A 16696-nucleotide genomic window follows, 5' to 3' on the forward strand; every position below is an offset into this window, starting at 1 on the left:
CCGGCGCCACGCCGGCAGCAGAGTGGTGGAGGTGGATCTGGCGGCTAGGGTTGGGGTCGACCTACGGAGCGACACGGGAGCGGGGAGCCGCCACTTGATAGAATTTCATCAGGTAAAAGAGCTCGAGCACAAGAAACAGATGCATTGGTCCGAAGAATGGCAGCCAACAACCTTTCTATGAAATTTAGCAACAATACTCATTCCAACTATCTCGGGATGTAAGATTTTTTTTTACAGACAGCAACACAGGTCGAAATAAACAAAAAAGAACACTATAACTTCTCAGTTCTCATTGTCTGCAACTCAGAACAATTAGAAAGCAGCTTTCCAAGTTTTGACCATCGACTAACAGAGGAAAAAAAATCTTAATTTACTTGGTTCTTATCCCCTACTAATATAACCTACTTTAAACACAGTTGAAAATTGTGGGCATTTGATAGTTATGTGGTAAAATTGAATGGGCAAGTTGTCTGACCAATACAAAGTGCACAAATTAATAAAGAACATCAATAATATATCAACATGGTAATCATGTACGTGCTGAGCTAAACTTCCAACATCTATTTCACATGACAAATGTTTACTTTCACGGGATATCTTGCAATGCTAGAATAATAAACAGCTTGCGGTCGATAATAAATAATGAAGAAATTGGTTCTAAAAATAATAATACCCAGCCCGAATGTTTCAGAAAGGCATTTGACATCATCTAGAAACAATTGCTCCACAGTCCACACTAGTTGCAATTAAACCTCTCGTAAAGCGATTGTAGCAACTAGAGATTCATGACAGGTTAAGTTGAGCAACCAGACATTCAATCAAAGATAAATAAATGTGAAATAACTGCAGATAACCAAGTATACTGTCTTCTAGTACTAAATAATCATGTTTCAATATCAACTTAAACATAAGATGGGGCAATGTATATATGCCCGAACGAAAAACTGCAGAACGATAATAGAATCCACCGTACAATGAGAGACACATTATTCAAGCAGAATAGTAGGCGATCTAAATCTATCATTTAGTCGACCTCCTCAATCTTGGGCCCTGGGCCGCTGCTGCCGCCTGCGGCACTGGCCGGAGCATCCTCATCCATGCCACCAGGCATTTCAGCGCCGGCACCCTGGTACATCTTGGCGATGATGGGGTTGCAAATGCCCTCCAGCTCTTTCATCTTGTCATCAAACTCTTCAGCCTCGGCAAGCTGGTTGTTGTCGAGCCAGGTGATGGCACCATCAATAGTATCCTCGATCTTCTTCTTGTCGGCCTCTGGGAGCTTGGAGGCGATCTTGTCATCCTTGATGGTGTTACGCATGTTGTAAGCGTAGTTCTCCAGGGCGTTCTTGGAGTCCACCTTCTTCTTGTGCTCCTCGTCCTCAGCCTTGTACTTCTCGGCCTCCTGCACCATCTTCTCGATGTCCTCCTTGCTCAGCCGCCCCTTGTCGTTGGTAATTGTGATCTTGTTCTTCTGCCCGGTGGTCTTGTCCTCCGCAGAGACGTTCAGGATACCATTGGCATCAATGTCAAAGCACACGGTGATCTGGGGGACACCCCTGGGCGCCGGTGGGATCCCGGAGAGCTCGAACTTGCCGAGCAGGTTGTTGTCCTTGGTCCTCGCCCTCTCGCCCTCATATACCTGGATGAGCACGCCGGGCTGGTTGTCAGAGTAGGTGGAGAAGACCTGCTCCTTCTTGGTGGGGATTGTCGTGTTCCTTGGGATCAGCACGGTCATGACACCTCCGGCCGTCTCCAGGCCCTGCGAGAGCGGTGTGACGTCAAGCAGGAGCAAGTCCTGCACCTTCTCGTTGCCCTCGCCAGTGAGGATGGCAGCCTGAACGGCAGCTCCGTACGCGACGGCCTCGTCAGGGTTGATGCTCTTGCAGAGCTCCTTCCCGTTAAAGAAGTCCTGGAGGAGCTGCTGCACCCGGGGGATACGTGTGGATCCTCCGACGAGGACAACGTCGTGCACGGTGCTCTTGTCCATCTTGGCGTCCCGGAGGCACTTCTCAACGGGCTCCATGCACTTGCGGAAGAGGTCCATGTTGAGCTCCTCGAACCGGGCGCGGGTGATGGTAGTGTAGAAGTCGATGCCCTCGAAGAGGGAATCGATCTCGATGGTGGTCTGGGCGGTGGAGGAGAGTGTCCTCTTCGCCCTCTCGCACGCTGTCCTGAGCCGCCGGAGCGCCCTCGGGTTGCCGCTGATGTCCTTCTTGTTCTTCCTCTTGAATTCCTGCACGAAGTGGTTGACCATCCGGTTGTCGAAGTCCTCGCCTCCCAGGTGGGTGTCTCCGGCAGTGGCCTTGACCTCGAAGATACCCTCCTCAATGGTGAGGAGGGAGACATCGAAGGTACCGCCGCCGAGATCAAAGATGAGCACGTTCTTCTCGCCGACGCTGGTGGACTTCTTGTCGAGACCATAGGCGATGGCGGCGGCGGTAGGCTCGTTGATGATCCGCATGACGTTGAGGCCAGAGATGACGCCTGCATCCTTGGTGGCCTGGCGCTGGGAGTCGTTGAAGTAGGCAGGGACGGTGACGACTGCGTTCTTGATGGTTGTACCGAGGTAGGCCTCGGCCGTCTCCTTCATCTTGTTGAGCACCATGGAGGAGATCTCCTCGGCCGAGAACTGCTTGTCCTCGCCTCTGTACTGTACCCCGATCATCGGCTTGTCAGCGGGACCGGGGATCACCTTGAACGGCCACAGCTTGGCGTCGCTCTGGACCGACGAGTCCGAGAAACGCCGGCCGATGAGCCGCTTCGCATCTGCAAGCAAACAGGACACGGGCTCGTTTAGATCTGTGCCACACGGATCTCGATCTGCCAACGACATGAAAACAGAGGACTAGAGCAGATCAGAGCATAACAGAGGGATGTGCTTACCGAAGACGGTGTTGATCGGGTTCATGGCGACCTGGTTCTTCGCGGCGTCGCCGATGAGCCGCTCGGTGTCGGTGAAGGCGACATAGGACGGCGTGGTGCGGTTGCCCTGGTCGTTGGCGATGATCTCCACACGGTCATGCTGCCAGACGCCGACGCAGGAGTAGGTCGTGCCGAGATCGATGCCGATCGCCGGCCCGTCTCCTTTTCCGGCCATGATCTCGTCGACTTGTCGAGCGGAAAAAACAACCTCGAAGGGAATTGCGGGATTGGTTGGATTTTGGAGCGGAGCACGCGGGTAAGGGAGGGAGAATAGGTGGTGTACGAGGCAGAGAGGCGATACGGGGTTGGATTTAAAAGGCTGTGGTGCCGCGGCCACGGATGGGTTCTAGAATGTTCCTCGGATGGCCGCGGCCGTCGGATGCGATCTGGACGGACAGGAGGAAACCGCGGCGTCGTCGCGGGAGTGGGGACGGGCGAGTCGTGGCGGGGTTGGACTCGACTCCAGGTGTGGGGTTTGGGTTCTGGAGAGCGCGGGAAGGTTCTGGAGACTGGCAGGTGGAGACATTCCTACCTTTTGTTCCAGACTTGTGGCCTCCGGTTGGAAGCCATCGACTGGTTCGTGGCTACAACGGGGTGTACAGGTTTCCATGCCGTTTGAGACGCCGGAGGAGCCGCCAATTTTGACCTGGATTCTCTACGCAGGTTGGGGTGAAGGCCTTATTTATCACTCCTACTAGATGACTCCTTTTGTTATTGGCGTAAAGACTAATTGCACCCAAGAAATGGAGCGACTACTGCAACTAAAAATTTAGGAGAACTACATGTGAATGATGTTTCTCGTGAATTGTCTGTAAATTATTATGTTTGTTTTTCGTTTGTATTTACCTTGTATATTTACTAACGACTCACGACAAACAACGACAATCTTTGCCCATGTCCTTCGATCGGCAAGGGCAACAGGCAACCCCAACAAATGGGTCGATAGAAAGGCCAATCGGTGAAACTATGCGAGATGGCTCTAGGGTTAGGTAACCCTGGCGACACCATGGCGGCGGCTGCGCCGCCGCCCTTGTCCGGCGTGGCTTCGGCCCCTGCCGGCTGCCGTCCCATGTGCAGACGACGTCTACCCTATGGACACCTTGCGGCCCCGTCCGCGCGCTTGCCGTCGGGACTCCCTGATCGGCTCGGTCCGCAACTCTCATCTATGATAGAGTTTGGCGGCTGCACAACCCTAAACCCGTTTGCCAAGGAAACACATCGGAGCAACACCGTATATGCAGCCAGATTGAAGGCAAGGTTCACAGTTTTCCCTAAGGTCAGGAAGCCACCGGATCGCACCACTCCAACAGGCAGGTCGTCGGACAAACTAGCTCCATGCGTTGCAATGTCGCCGGCTGCGTCCCCCTTTGCGATCCTGCCGGATGCAACCATGGAGAAACCGGAAGGCGGTGGGGGCGATTATGGGGCTCCCCTAGTGGACGCTGCCCGCCCGAAGCCGTCTGATGGTGGAACCGGGGTTGCCCTGGCAGGTAGTGCATGCGTGCCGGCCGCCGTGGCGGTGTACAGGGGCCTCAGTTTCGCCTCTGATGCGGACTCCACCTTCAGTAGGAGCAGCCGCAGAGAAGGCCGGCAAGGTGTTCACAAAGCCAATACGGCTTACCAGGAGATGCGTGGACTTGGCAGATCAGCTACTGTTCGGTGCAGGGGGCGTTCGTTGCTGTTCAACCTGAGTTCGTGGACTTGACTAACAGAGATGCTACAGCAGATTAGTACTACCAGTGTGGCAAGTGTAGCTGCAACACGGGTGCAGGAGGCGTTCGTGCTATCCAACTTGAGTCGTATGCAGCGGGCCAGCAGGGGCACAACTCACTTGTCCCCTGGAGGTCCAGTATGATTCTGGCCTTGCAATACCTCTTGTCGAACGCCCGCGCTGCAGATGCAGAGATGTCAGAGGACACATCCACTCTTGATAAATACAACGCTAGTGACCTTCTGGATGTTGGTTGACAGGATACTCTGGGCACTGCTTTGGTAGTGCACGCCAAGGTGAGCGTGAAGGATAAACCCGAGGGGACGCCAGAAAAGCAGAGGCTAGGTGAGATGGGAGGTTGTGCGGCATCTGTCGCTTTGGAGAAGGAGAGGGATGACACCATGGAGGCAACTCGTCAGGAGCAATGAGTACCTTAAGTTGGAACTACCGAGGGGGAGGGAACTCTCGGACATTTCGGGATCTCGTGAGTTTGGTGCAAACTCATTCCCCTTGTATTGTCTTTTTATGCGAAACTAGACAGTCAAAAGAAAAAATGAAAAGATCGCTCTCGATCAGGCTTGAGTGGTTTCGAGGCAGTTGATAGCAATGGTCTTAGTGGAGGTCTCACACTATATTGGCACGAATCTGTGCAAGTTGATGTAAAAGATATGAATGAATGATACATTGATGCGTATGTGACTTCTTTAGCAGGTGAGCCACCTTGAAGGCTCACTTGTGTCTACGGCAAGCCCCGGACGGAGCACCGACACCACATGTGGTCGCTCCTTCGGGATCTTCACCTTCGGGTAGACATGCCATGGGCGGTGATTGGTGACTTCAACGAGGCCATGTGGGGCTTCGAGCACTTCTCTGATACTCCTCGCCCGACAGGTCAGATGATTGATTTTCGTGATGTATTGGAATTATGTGGACTAGGCGATCTTGGTTTTTTAGGACTGCCGTACACATGATAACCGGCGGTCCGGACGAGCAAATGTCAAGGTGCGGCTGGACCGGGCAGTGGCAAACAATCTATGGCGTGATTTATTCATGGAGGCGAAAGTCCAACACTTGGTGGCACCAACCTCTGACCATGCCCCGATCCTCCTTCAGTGGATTCATGAACCGCCTAGGGAGAAGGCGGGCAGGAGGTGTCGCCACTATGAGGTGGCGTGGGAACGTGACCACGCACTGCTGGAGGTGATCCTACAGGCTTGGACAGTGGCTTGTAGTATGGGGGACCTGGGCGACGTTGCGGCGGCCCTAGGGGAGCTCATGCATGCGTTGCAAGGGTGGAGTAAGAATTTTTTTTGGTAACGTGATAAAAGAGATTAATAAATCCCGTACCTGTCTTGAGGAACTAATGGCTATATGAATGCAGATCAAAGAACCATCACGGAAGCCAGAGACCGCCTGAATGAATTACTCTATAGGGAGGAAATGATTTGGATGCAACGGTCTCGTATTGACTGGCTACGAGAAGGCGACCGGAACACAAAAAAATTTCATCGTAAGGCGGTTTGGCGGGCACAGAAAAATCGTATTAAATCTCTTGCTGATGAGTCTGGGGAAGTACATAAGGAGAGCACCAAGATGGATGATATGGTCACTGATTATTTTACCAAGCTTTTTACGGCTGATCCATCCCTTTGTGCAGATCCAATAATTACTCCTAGTGGCACTCGTGTTGCTAATGGTATGAATGACAAACTATGTGCAGAGTTCTCTGATAAGGAGATATCAGATGCGCTTTTTCAGATTGGTCCTTTGAAAGCGCCAGGGCCAGACGGCTTCCCAGCCCATGTGTTCCAGAAAAACTGGTTGGTCATGAAGGCCCAAGTCATTGCCGCTGTAAAGGAGTTTTTTCGGTCAGGGATTATGCCAGAGGGGGTGAACGACACTGCCATTGTTCTCATCCCAAAAATTGATAATCCGGTAAAGCTGGCTGATTTTAGGCCCATAAGTTTATGCAATGTTATTTATAAAGTGGTGTCGAAGTGCCTAGTGAACAGGCTAAGACCTATGTTGGAGGACATCATATCACCAGAACAGAGCGCTTTCGTTCCAGGTAGACTGATTACAGATAATGTTCTCATTTGCATTTGAGTGCATTCACCATATTCAGCAGGAGAAAGACCCAGGAAAAGTTTCTGCGCCTATAAGCTGGATCTGTCTAAAGCTTATGACACGGTTGATTGGGGGTTCTCACTGGTAGAAAAAAGCCCTTTAGTCCCGGTTCGCAACAGCCTTTAGTCCCGGCTGTGCAACCGGGACTAAATATGCGCGACTAAAGACCCCCCCCTTTAGTCGCGCCTCTTACGGACCGCGACTAAAGGCTTTAGTCCCGGTTCTTGTGGCTGACCGGGACTAAAGGCCCGTCCACGTGGACGCCCGTGGTCCGTCGGGGCGGAGGACCTTTAGTCCCGGTTCTCGTGGCCACCCGGGACTAAAGGGCTCCTCCGCAGGTTTAGGGTTTTAGCCCCCCTAAACCTGGTTTCTTTTTAGTTTGGAGTGTTTTATTTCTTTTATATTATATTTTGTGTTTTATTTTAATTTTGATAAAGTTTCAGTACACATATTCTACGCTACTATATACATGCATATGAAATTTCAAACAAGAAGAATTCAAGAGGAATATATAATATATATTCAATCTCGGGTGACCATATACAACTTCGAACAAGTTTCCATACACAATTAGGATGGATGACCATATACAACTTCGTACAAGTTTCAATCTCGGGTATGCATATAAATTTCTTCGTCCTCGGTATAGTGTTCTCCTTTAGGATTGATGACTTCCCTCATGAAAAATCCTGCTAATTCTTCTTGAATTGGTCGGAAGCGAGCTTCTGGACTAAGCCTCCTCCGCAAGTTATTCGTCGCGTTCCGCACGCTATCCGATGCCTTCCGCTCAGAGGTGTGTCTCCGGATGTTCTCACAAACATAGTATCCACATAGATTGGTCCCCGGTGGCTGCTTATCCACATTAACTAACCTTCTGAAATCTAGCTCATGTTTGAATTCACCGACAATTTCTTCTGAGAACCGTCTCCAAACCCTACAGGGCAAAGAAATTAGATGAACAAGGGAGTTATTAGTTACTTGATATTAGGAAATGAACGAAAGAGACCGATCGATATAGAGCTCAAATGATTGAAAATAATTACTTTTGCAGCATTTTTCTCATGTCGGCCCAACGCTTTGGATCCGAATCCATAGAATCCATGATTAGAACTCTGGAGGTGTGAAGTTCAATATTTAGCAGAATCCAGTGGAACCTGCGGACACGTTACATGCACAGTCATGCATAACTCATCGATTAGACATACCATGCATGGAGTAAACAAAAGAGAATGGGCACAAGAGAGAAACACTCACCCAAAATGGTAAGGAAATAGAATATGACTTTTGAGTTGATGCTTTCTAAGAAACTTGTACAAGTCTTTCTCCACGTCTTCGGGGTGATGTTGTAACACATGTCCATTAACGATATGTGGGTCAATGAACCCAACATCATGGATGTTTCTTATTTTGCATTCCCAAATCTTCAATCTGCATAATAGCGTACGCAACAATATAGTTAGGACAATATATATATATAGTGCAGGCAATGAAGAACGAGATGAGGTAGAAATAAATCACTTACAGAACGTAGCAACTCAGCATAGATTTGTCGAGGTCGCGCAGATTGAACAGCTGGAACAATTCACTCATATGAACTTCTACAAAGTACCGTTTGGTGTGATGCTCATCTATAACATCCGCATAAATATATTCTTTGTCGGCCCATGTTATGAATTGCTTGTACCAACGTAGCAGATTTCGCATTTGTGGTGGTAGACTCTTTTCCCGCGCAGGCTCGACGAGAGGCCCATTCCGCACATATTGTAATGCTATCTCACATACTGGCACATCCTCAAGGCCTAAGAAGGCACGAAGAGTCAAACCCATCTCGGACGCTTGTTTCATGGCACTCGCTACAGTCAATCCAAGTGCTGCCGCAGCTGCTATGATCTCGGGGTCCTCTTCCGGACCGGCTTTCACTATGAGCGGGGGGATCGATTGTTTCTTCTGCATCCCGAGCTGGTCAACTTGTTTCCCGCTTTTTTTACTTTCTTCTTTCTCCTCCTTCAATATTTTTGCTTGCCTACGAAGTTCATGTCCATAGTCGTCAGGCATATTCAGCTCGGCTTGGGACGGTGTCGTCAAAAAATCCTTAGCCCACTTCTTTTGCTTCTCAGTGAATACTTGCTTGGGCTCAGGCTCTTTTTTCGCCTTCATATCCGCCTTCCATTTCTCATAATTAGCAGACGCGGCCAATTTGGTTTCAGCTTCACTAAGTTCCCCAGGCCTTGGGAGGAGAGGCTTCAGTGATGGCTCCGGTACCCTTGTGGTCTTAGGTACATAAGGGTCCGGGTTAATAGTCCAGGAGCGGGTTTCCTTGCTGTCCGCCTGCTTCTGCTTCTTCGCCGGAGGTGGATTGGGGGGCGTCGTACCCGCCGGAGGAGGATTGGGGGGCGTCGTACCCGCCGGAGGAGGATTGGGGGGCGTCGTACCCGCCGGAGGTTGTGGATCGGGGGACGGCGTCGAATGGCGTGAAGGAGGTGTAGGTGAACCACCACGACCACCACCACCGCCACCACCGCCACCACCACCACCACCATTGGAGGGGGGGGTGGACTTGCTAGCCTTGGTGCCTCGCCTGGAAACACTATGTACTTCTTTTTCCATAGAATGAACTGGCGCTTGACATCTCCAAGTCTTCTCTCCCCTTCGGGTGTAGGTTTGTCAATCTCCAAGTCCTCAAACCCTTGGACTATGTCTTCCACCGTGACACGAGCATAGCCATATGCAATGGGGTTGTTGTGGTGGAGTGCTCCAGGTGTACAGGGTAAAGCACTGCCGCTAGCTACCTTCGTGGAAACGTTCCCCACGGGATAATGCAGATCACATTCTTTCATCTCCTTTACATCATCCACGGGGTAGTGAGGCTCCGGTGCACGAATCTCGATCATCGGTGCACTAGCAGCAGGCGGGGCATCCGTGGAAGCCACGCTGCTTCTCCGCTGCTGGCTTCCGTGATCCGCTTCATGATCTTCATGCGGCCCTACAGCCGATTTTTCTTTCACTAGTTCATGCACGGTCTGCTTCAACTCATGGAGTTCCGATGCAAACTTCGTCATAAGATCTGCATCCCGGTCCGTCTTTCTCTTACGGCTTCTGTAACAGTACGGGTCATTGTCCTGGGAAAACCCTACTTTCCACGGAACTTTGCCTTTGCCTCGTACACGTCCTCCGTGTTCATCATTCCCGAGGGCTGTTGTCAGTGCGTCTTTCTCTCTGTTGAACTTGATCAAGCCCTCTTGAGCTTGGGTCATTGCGTCAATAAGGGCTTGGGTGGGAGCAAACTGTCTCTGCCGGTGAACACAAACCCCTGTCTCCGGGTCTAGCGATCCCCCATGCCCGTACCACCAGCTTTTGGCCCTTGGGTCCCATCCCTCTGTACCTAGAGGGATTCCTCGCACCCTCAGGTCCTCCTCCATCTTCTGCCACCTAGGCTCCGAAAGGCGGTATCCTCCTGGCCCCATAATATGATGGAACTTTTTCTTACTCGCATTATCCTTATTTTTTTCGATATTTCCTTGAAATGCTCCGATTGCTTTTGCCTCACAAATTCTGGCCAATCATCTTTCAGTTTCTCATGTTGTCCATTGAAATCCGGAGTCTTGCCCTTGTTGACATAGTCAAGGGTTAAATTTTTCTTGAAGTTCCGGAATGCTTCGCCCATCTTCTGAAGAGCGAACTCTTTAACTAGCCTCCTCCTCTGACGTCCACCCGGAACCTCGTTATCGAATTCATCGACTTTGTTGTATTCCGGAGGTAGAATGAAATGTTCCATAAGCTTTCTCCAGCAATCCTTTTTCGTTCTCTTGTCGACAAAACTGAAACCAAGACGTGCCTTCTTTGGCTCCTTCCATTCCTGGACGGTGATCGGGACGTTGTCTCTAACAACGACTCCGCATTGGTTGATAAACTTTGAGGTGTGCTGTAGGGGCTTGCCGGTTTCACTGACAAACTCAATGGCATATGTTTCTCTTGTTTTCATCGCCTTGGATTTGCCACGCTTTGTCGTACTCGATCCGGAGGGCTAAAAAAAGAAAGAGAGTCGCTCGCGTTAATACATATGTATTCACATTTCAGTAAGTTTGTATCACGAGAGGCTCAATGTATATATATACCTCGCCGGAGGTGGTTGCTACTTGCAATTCGAGATCGTCGGTTGTTGACGGTTGACCTCCGTCGACAATGTCCGTTCCTTCACCTTCTTGATCATCGACAATCTCTGTTCCACCGTCAAGGTTCAGAAAAGAAGAGACTACATCCTCTTGTTGCTCATATTCTGAGCCCGGCACATAAGGAATCTCGTTGTTGATGATGTCCATTAAATAACGTTCAGCCTTCGGATCCCTAAGCGGCTCGGTTCTATCGTCCGCCATATGTCACTCCTGCATGCAGTAAAATTTTTTTAAGTATAAAGGAATTAAAAATAAGATTAAGGGGACATAAAGGAGGAGGAATTAAAAAATAAGATTCTTTAAGTAAAAATTCTTTTTTTTCTTCTTCTTCCTTTCTTCTTCCTCTTTCTTCTTTCTTTCTTCTTCTTCCTTTCTTCTTCTTCCTTCTTCTTCCTTTTTCTTTTTTTCTTTCTTTCTTCTTCTTCCTTTCTTCTTCCTTTCTTCTTCTTTTTTTCTTCTTCCTTTTTCTTTCTTCTTTCTTTTGGTTTTCATTTGGTTTTCATTTTTTTCTTCTTCTTTCTTTCTTCTTCTTCCTTTCTTCTTTCTTTCTTCTTCTTCCTTTTTCTTTTTTCTTTCTTTCTTCTTCTTCCTTTCTTCTTCCTTTCTTCTTCTTTTTTTCTTCTTCCTTTTTCTTTCTTCTTTCTTTTGGTTTTCATTTGGTTTTCATTTTTTTCTTCTTCCTGAGGAGGAATTAAAAAATAAGATTCTTTAAGTAAAAATTCTTTTTTTCTTCTTCTTCCTTTCTTCTTCCTCTTTCTTCTTCCTCTTTCTTCTTTCTTTCTTCTTCTTCCTTTCTTCTTCCTCTTTCTTCTTCTTCCTTTCTTCTTCTTCCTTTCTTCTTTCTTTCTTCTTCTTCCTTTTTCTTTTTTCTTTCTTTCTTCTTCTTCCTTTCTTCTTCCTTTCTTCTTCTTTTTTTCTTCTTCCTTTTTCTTTCTTCTTTCTTTTGGTTTTCATTTGGTTTTCATTTTTTTCTTCTTCTTTCTTTCTTCTTCTTCCTTTCTTCTTTCTTTCTTCTTCTTCCTTTTTCTTTTTTCTTTCTTTCTTCTTCTTCCTTTCTTCTTCTTTTTTCTTCTTCCTTTTTCTTTCTTCTTTCTTTTGGTTTTCATTTGGTTTTCATTTTTTTCTTCTTCCTTTTTCTTTCTTGTTTTTTCTTCTTCCTTTTTCTTTCTTCTTTCTTTTTTTCTTCTTCCTTTTTCTTCTTTCTTTTTTTCTTCTTCCTTTGTTTTTCTTCTTCCTTTTTCTTTCTTGTTTTTTCTTCTTCCTTTTTCTTTCTTCTTTCTTTTTTTCTTCTTCCTTTTTCTTCTTTCTTTCTTCTTTCTTTTTTTCTTCTTCCTTTTTTTTTCTTCTTTCTTTTTCTCTTCTTCCTTTGTTTTTCTTCTTCCTTTTTTTCTTCCTCCTTTGTTTTTCTTCTTTCTTTTTTTCTTTTCTTCCTTTTTCTTCTTTCTTTCTTCTTTCTTTTTTTCTTCTTCCTTTGTTTTTTTCTTCTGTTTGTTTTTCTTGTGTTTTCTTTTGTTTTCTATTTTCTTTCTTTTTCCTTTTTCTTTTTTCTCGTGTTTTCCTTTTTTTTGTTTTTTTCTTCTGTTTTTTTTGTTTTCTTTTGTTTTTTTCTTCTTCCTTTGTGTTTCTTCCGTTTTTTTGTTTTCTTTTGTTTTTTCTTCTATTTGTTTTTCTTGTGTTTTCCTTTTTTTTTCTTCTTCCTTTGTTTTTCTTCTGTTGTTTTCTTCCTTTTTCTTTTGTTTTCTTTTTTTTTCTTCCTTTTTCCTTTTTTCTTCCTTTTTCTTGTTTTTCTTCTGTTTTTCTTTTGTTTTCTTCTTCCTTCTTTCTTCTTCTTCCTTCTTCCTTTTTCTTTCTTCTTCTTCTTCCTTTTTCTTCTTCCTTCTTCTTCTTCTGCCGGCGCGCGGAGGACGGCAGGCAGGGCCAGCGGGCGGCGGGCGGCAGGGCGTCGGGCGGCGGGCGGCGGGCGGCGGCCGGCGGGCAAGGGCAGGGCACGGGCGGCGGGCAAGGGTAGGGCACGGGCGGAGGCGGCGCTCACTGGGGACGGAAGCGGCGGCGCGCAGGGCTTCGGCGTCGGCGTCGGCGTCGGGGCAGGGCTTCGGCGTCGGCGTCGGCGTCGGGGCAGGGCTTCGGCGTCGATCGGCGTCGGGGCAGCGCTTCGGCGTCGAGAGAGAGGAGAATGGGAAATGGCGAAACTGCTAAGCGCAGTATTTATAGACGCACCTTTAGTCGCGGTTGGGGAGGAGAACCGCGACTAAAGGTACCCTTTAGTCGCGGCTGGCCACACCAACCGTGACTAAAGGGTACCCTTTAGTCGCGGTCCGCCTCCCCAACCGGGACTAAAGGGTTTTGGCGCCGCTTTCGTTCCCGCGCAGAAAGACCCTTTAGTCGCGGTTGGGGACAACAACCGCGACTAAAGGGTACCCTTTAGTCGCGGTCCGCCTCCCCAACCGGGACTAAAGGTCTGTGCTGGAACTGGCGCGGTGCGGTGGGATGTTTAGTCCCACCTCGCTAGCCGAGAGGCTTCGACAGTGGTTTATAAGCGCGGCTGCGCTCACCACTTCGAGCTCCTCTCAAATGCAGGCTTACGGGCCTATTCTGTCACTATGTGCTTGTGGGCCTACTTCGCCTTCTGCGGGCCTGAATCCTGGCCCATTAATGGGTTTCTAGTCGTATTCAGGCCGTGGTGGCCCAGTAGGTGGCATATTTTTTATTTTTTGCCTGTTTTTTGTTTTCTTTTTTGCTTTATTTATTTTCTTTCTAATTACTTATTTATTTTACTTTATGATAATTATTTTTGCTATTAAAGTTTCTAATTACTTATTTATTTATGTTATTAAAATTTATTTTATTTTGTTTGTACTTATATATTTTATTAAAGTTTATATTATTTTGTTTTTCTTCTGTTTATTTTATTCTTGTTTTTCTTCTGTTTGTTTCTTCCTTTTTCTTGTTTTTCTTCTTTTTTTTTCTTCCTTTTTTCCTTTTTCCTTTTTTCTTCTGTTTTTTCTTCTGTTTTTTTCTTCTGTTTTTTTCTTATGTTTTTCTTCTGTTTGTTTTTTCTTCTGTTTTTCTTTTTTCTTCTGTTTTCTTCTTCTGTTTTTTCTTCCTTTTCCCTTCTTTCTTCTTCTTCCTTTTTCCTTTTAAAATCAGAAAAATGAAACTAATTCATTTTAAAATCTTAAAAATACAATTATATATCAAAAAAATCAGAAAAATAAATCTAATTCATTTTAAAATCCCTTGAAGGTTTGACAAAAGGTTTGATACATCATTCAGTTCATTGACCAAATACAAAGTTTGGTACAATAAATTATTACACATCAATTCTTCCCTTGTGTCCCTGCTTGCTTATGATTGTGCCGTATCCATGGAGCATCCTCATCATTTAACTTAATGCTTGGGTCAGTGTTCACTTTGAAGGGCGGAATTTCACCAAACATATTATAATCTTCTGACATGTCTGTCTTGTCCTCCACTCCCACGATGTTTCTTTTCCCTGAAAGAACAATGTGGCGCTTTGGATCATCGCATGATGTACTGATCGTTTTCTTATCTTTCCGTTTCCTCGGTTTGCTACTCATGTCCTTCAAATAAAAAACCTGAGCGACATCTTTGGCAAGGACGAATGGTTCGTCAAGGTAACCAAGATTGTTGAAATCCACCATTGTCATTCCGTATTGCTCGTCCACCTTTACCCCACCTCCTGTTAGCTTGAACCATTTGCACCGGAACAAAGGGACCTTAAAGGAGGGTCCATAGTCAAGTTCCCATATCTCCTCTATGTAACCATAATATGTGACCTTTTGCCCATTCTCGGTTGCTGCATCAAAGCGGACACCACTGTTTTGGTTGGTGCTCTTTTTATCTTGGGCGATGGTGTAAAATGTATTCCCATTTATCTCGTACCCTTGGAAAGTCGTTATAGTCGAAGATGGTTTCTTGGCCAACATGTACAGCTGATCTCCAACATCATTGTCATTCATTAAATGTTTTCGCAACCAACTGCCGAAAGTCTCCATGTGGGCCTTTCTAATCCAGGATTCAGGCTTCCCCGGGTTGTCCGAGCGTAAAATATTCTTGTGTTGCTCGAAGTACGGAGCCACCAAGCTGGAATTTTGCAGAACTGTGTGGTGTGCTTCAGTCATAGAATGACCGTCCATACATATCGTGGATTCCCTTCCGATCTTGCCTTTTCCACTTAGTCTCCCCTCGTGCCGCGATTGAGGAATACCAATCGGCTTAAGGTCAGGAACATAGTCAATACAGAACTCAATTACCTCCTCATTTCCATAGCCCTTGACGATGCTTCCTTCTGGCCTAGCACGGTTACGAACATATTTGTTTAATACTCCCATGAACCTCTCAAAGGGGAACATATTGTGTAGAAATACAGGACCGAGAATGGAAATCTCTTCGACTAGGTGGACCAGGAGGTGCGTCATAATATCGAAGAAGGATGGTGGGAACACCAACTCGAAACTGACAAGGCATTGGACCACAGCGTTCTGTAACCGTGGTAGATCTTCTGGATTGATTACCTTCTGAGAGATTGCATTGAGGAATGCACATAGCTTCACAATGGCTACTCGAACATTTTCCGGTAGGAGCCCCCTCAAAGCAATCGGAAGCAATTGCGTCATAATCACGTGGCAGTCGTGAGACTTCAGGTTTTGGAACTTTTTCTCCACCATGTTTATTATTCCCTTTATATTCGACGAGAAGCCAGACGGGACCTTCATACTGCTCAGGCATTCAAAAAAATGACCTTCTCTTCTTTGGTAAGAGCGTAGCTGGCACGACCTTGAAACCATTCCGGATGCCGGTCATCTGGGTCTTTCAAAAGTTGCTGGTCCTGCCATGCTTCCTTTGTATCATTTGTCTTCCCATACACGCCCAAGAAGCTTAGCAGGTTCACGCAAATATTCTTCGTAACATGCATCACGTCGATTGCAGAGCGGACATCTAGGACTTTCCAATATTCTAGCTCCCAAAATATAGATTTCTTCTTCCACATGGGTGCGTGCCCGTCAACTCCCCGCGGAACTGATTGTCCGCCAGGACCCTTTCCAAAGATGACTTTCAAATCCTTGATCATATCAAATATCTCAGCACCAGTACGTTCCGCAGGCTTCGGCCGGTGATCTGCCTTGCCGTTGAAATGCTTGCCTTTCTTTCTTACGTTATGATTTCGGGGAAGAAATCGACGATGACCCAGGTACACGTTCTTCTTACAATTAACCAAACGTACACTTTCAGTCTGATGTAAGCAGTGCGTGCATGCATTGTATCCCTTATTTGTCTGTCCCGAAAGGTTACTGAGAGCAGGCCAATCGTTGATGGTTACAAAAAGCAACGCTCGTAGGTCAAATTCCTCTCCTTTGTGCTCATCCCAGACACGTACACCAGGTCTGGCCCACAACTGTAAAAGTTCTTCAACTAATGGCCTTAGGTACACATCGATGTCGTTGCCGGGTTGCTTAGGGACTTGGATGAGAATTGGCATCATAATGAACTTCCGCTTCATGCACAACCAAGGAGGAAGGTTGTAGATGCATAGAGTCACGGGCCAGGTGCTATGGCTGGAGCTCTGCTCGCCAAAAGGATTCATGCCATCAGTACTTAGACCAAATCTTATGTTCCTTGCGTCAGATGCAAAATCTTTGAACACTCTGTCGATCTTTCTCCATTGTGTTCCATCAGCGGGGTGTCTCAACTCCCCGTCGGACTTACGGTCCTCTTTGTGCCATCGCAACGACTTGGCATGCTT

At 47.1% G+C, this 16696-nt stretch overlaps 1 protein-coding gene across 1 annotated transcript; it reads right to left on the reverse strand.

The window, feature by feature from the left end:
- Window positions 1-867: 867 nt before the first annotated feature.
- On the reverse strand, window positions 868-3372 carry LOC109763346 (heat shock cognate 70 kDa protein 2). Its single transcript, XM_020322186.4, has 2 exons — window positions 2884-3372; window positions 868-2766 (listed from the first exon to the last, which is right to left on the reverse strand). Exons 1-2 carry the CDS (start codon window positions 3095-3097, stop codon window positions 1025-1027), a joined length of 1956 nt encoding a protein of 651 aa, XP_020177775.1. The 5' UTR covers window positions 3098-3372; the 3' UTR covers window positions 868-1024.
- Window positions 3373-16696: the final 13324 nt, after the last annotated feature.

This window comes from Aegilops tauschii, chromosome 4 (genome assembly GCF_002575655.3).
Source record: "Aegilops tauschii subsp. strangulata cultivar AL8/78 chromosome 4, Aet v6.0, whole genome shotgun sequence".
Lineage (NCBI taxonomy): Eukaryota > Viridiplantae > Streptophyta > Magnoliopsida > Poales > Poaceae > Aegilops > Aegilops tauschii.

Bases quoted from the DNA above. Each gene is read 5' to 3' on its own strand.
- LOC109763346 (XM_020322186.4), bottom strand. From the start codon at position 3,097: ATGGCCGGAAAAGGAGACGGGCCGGCGATCGGCATCGATCTCGGCACG. The intron at 2,767-2,883 runs GTAAGCACATCC...GTTTGCTTGCAG, and splicing joins CCCGATCAACACCGTCTTCG to ATGCGAAGCGGCTCATCGGC.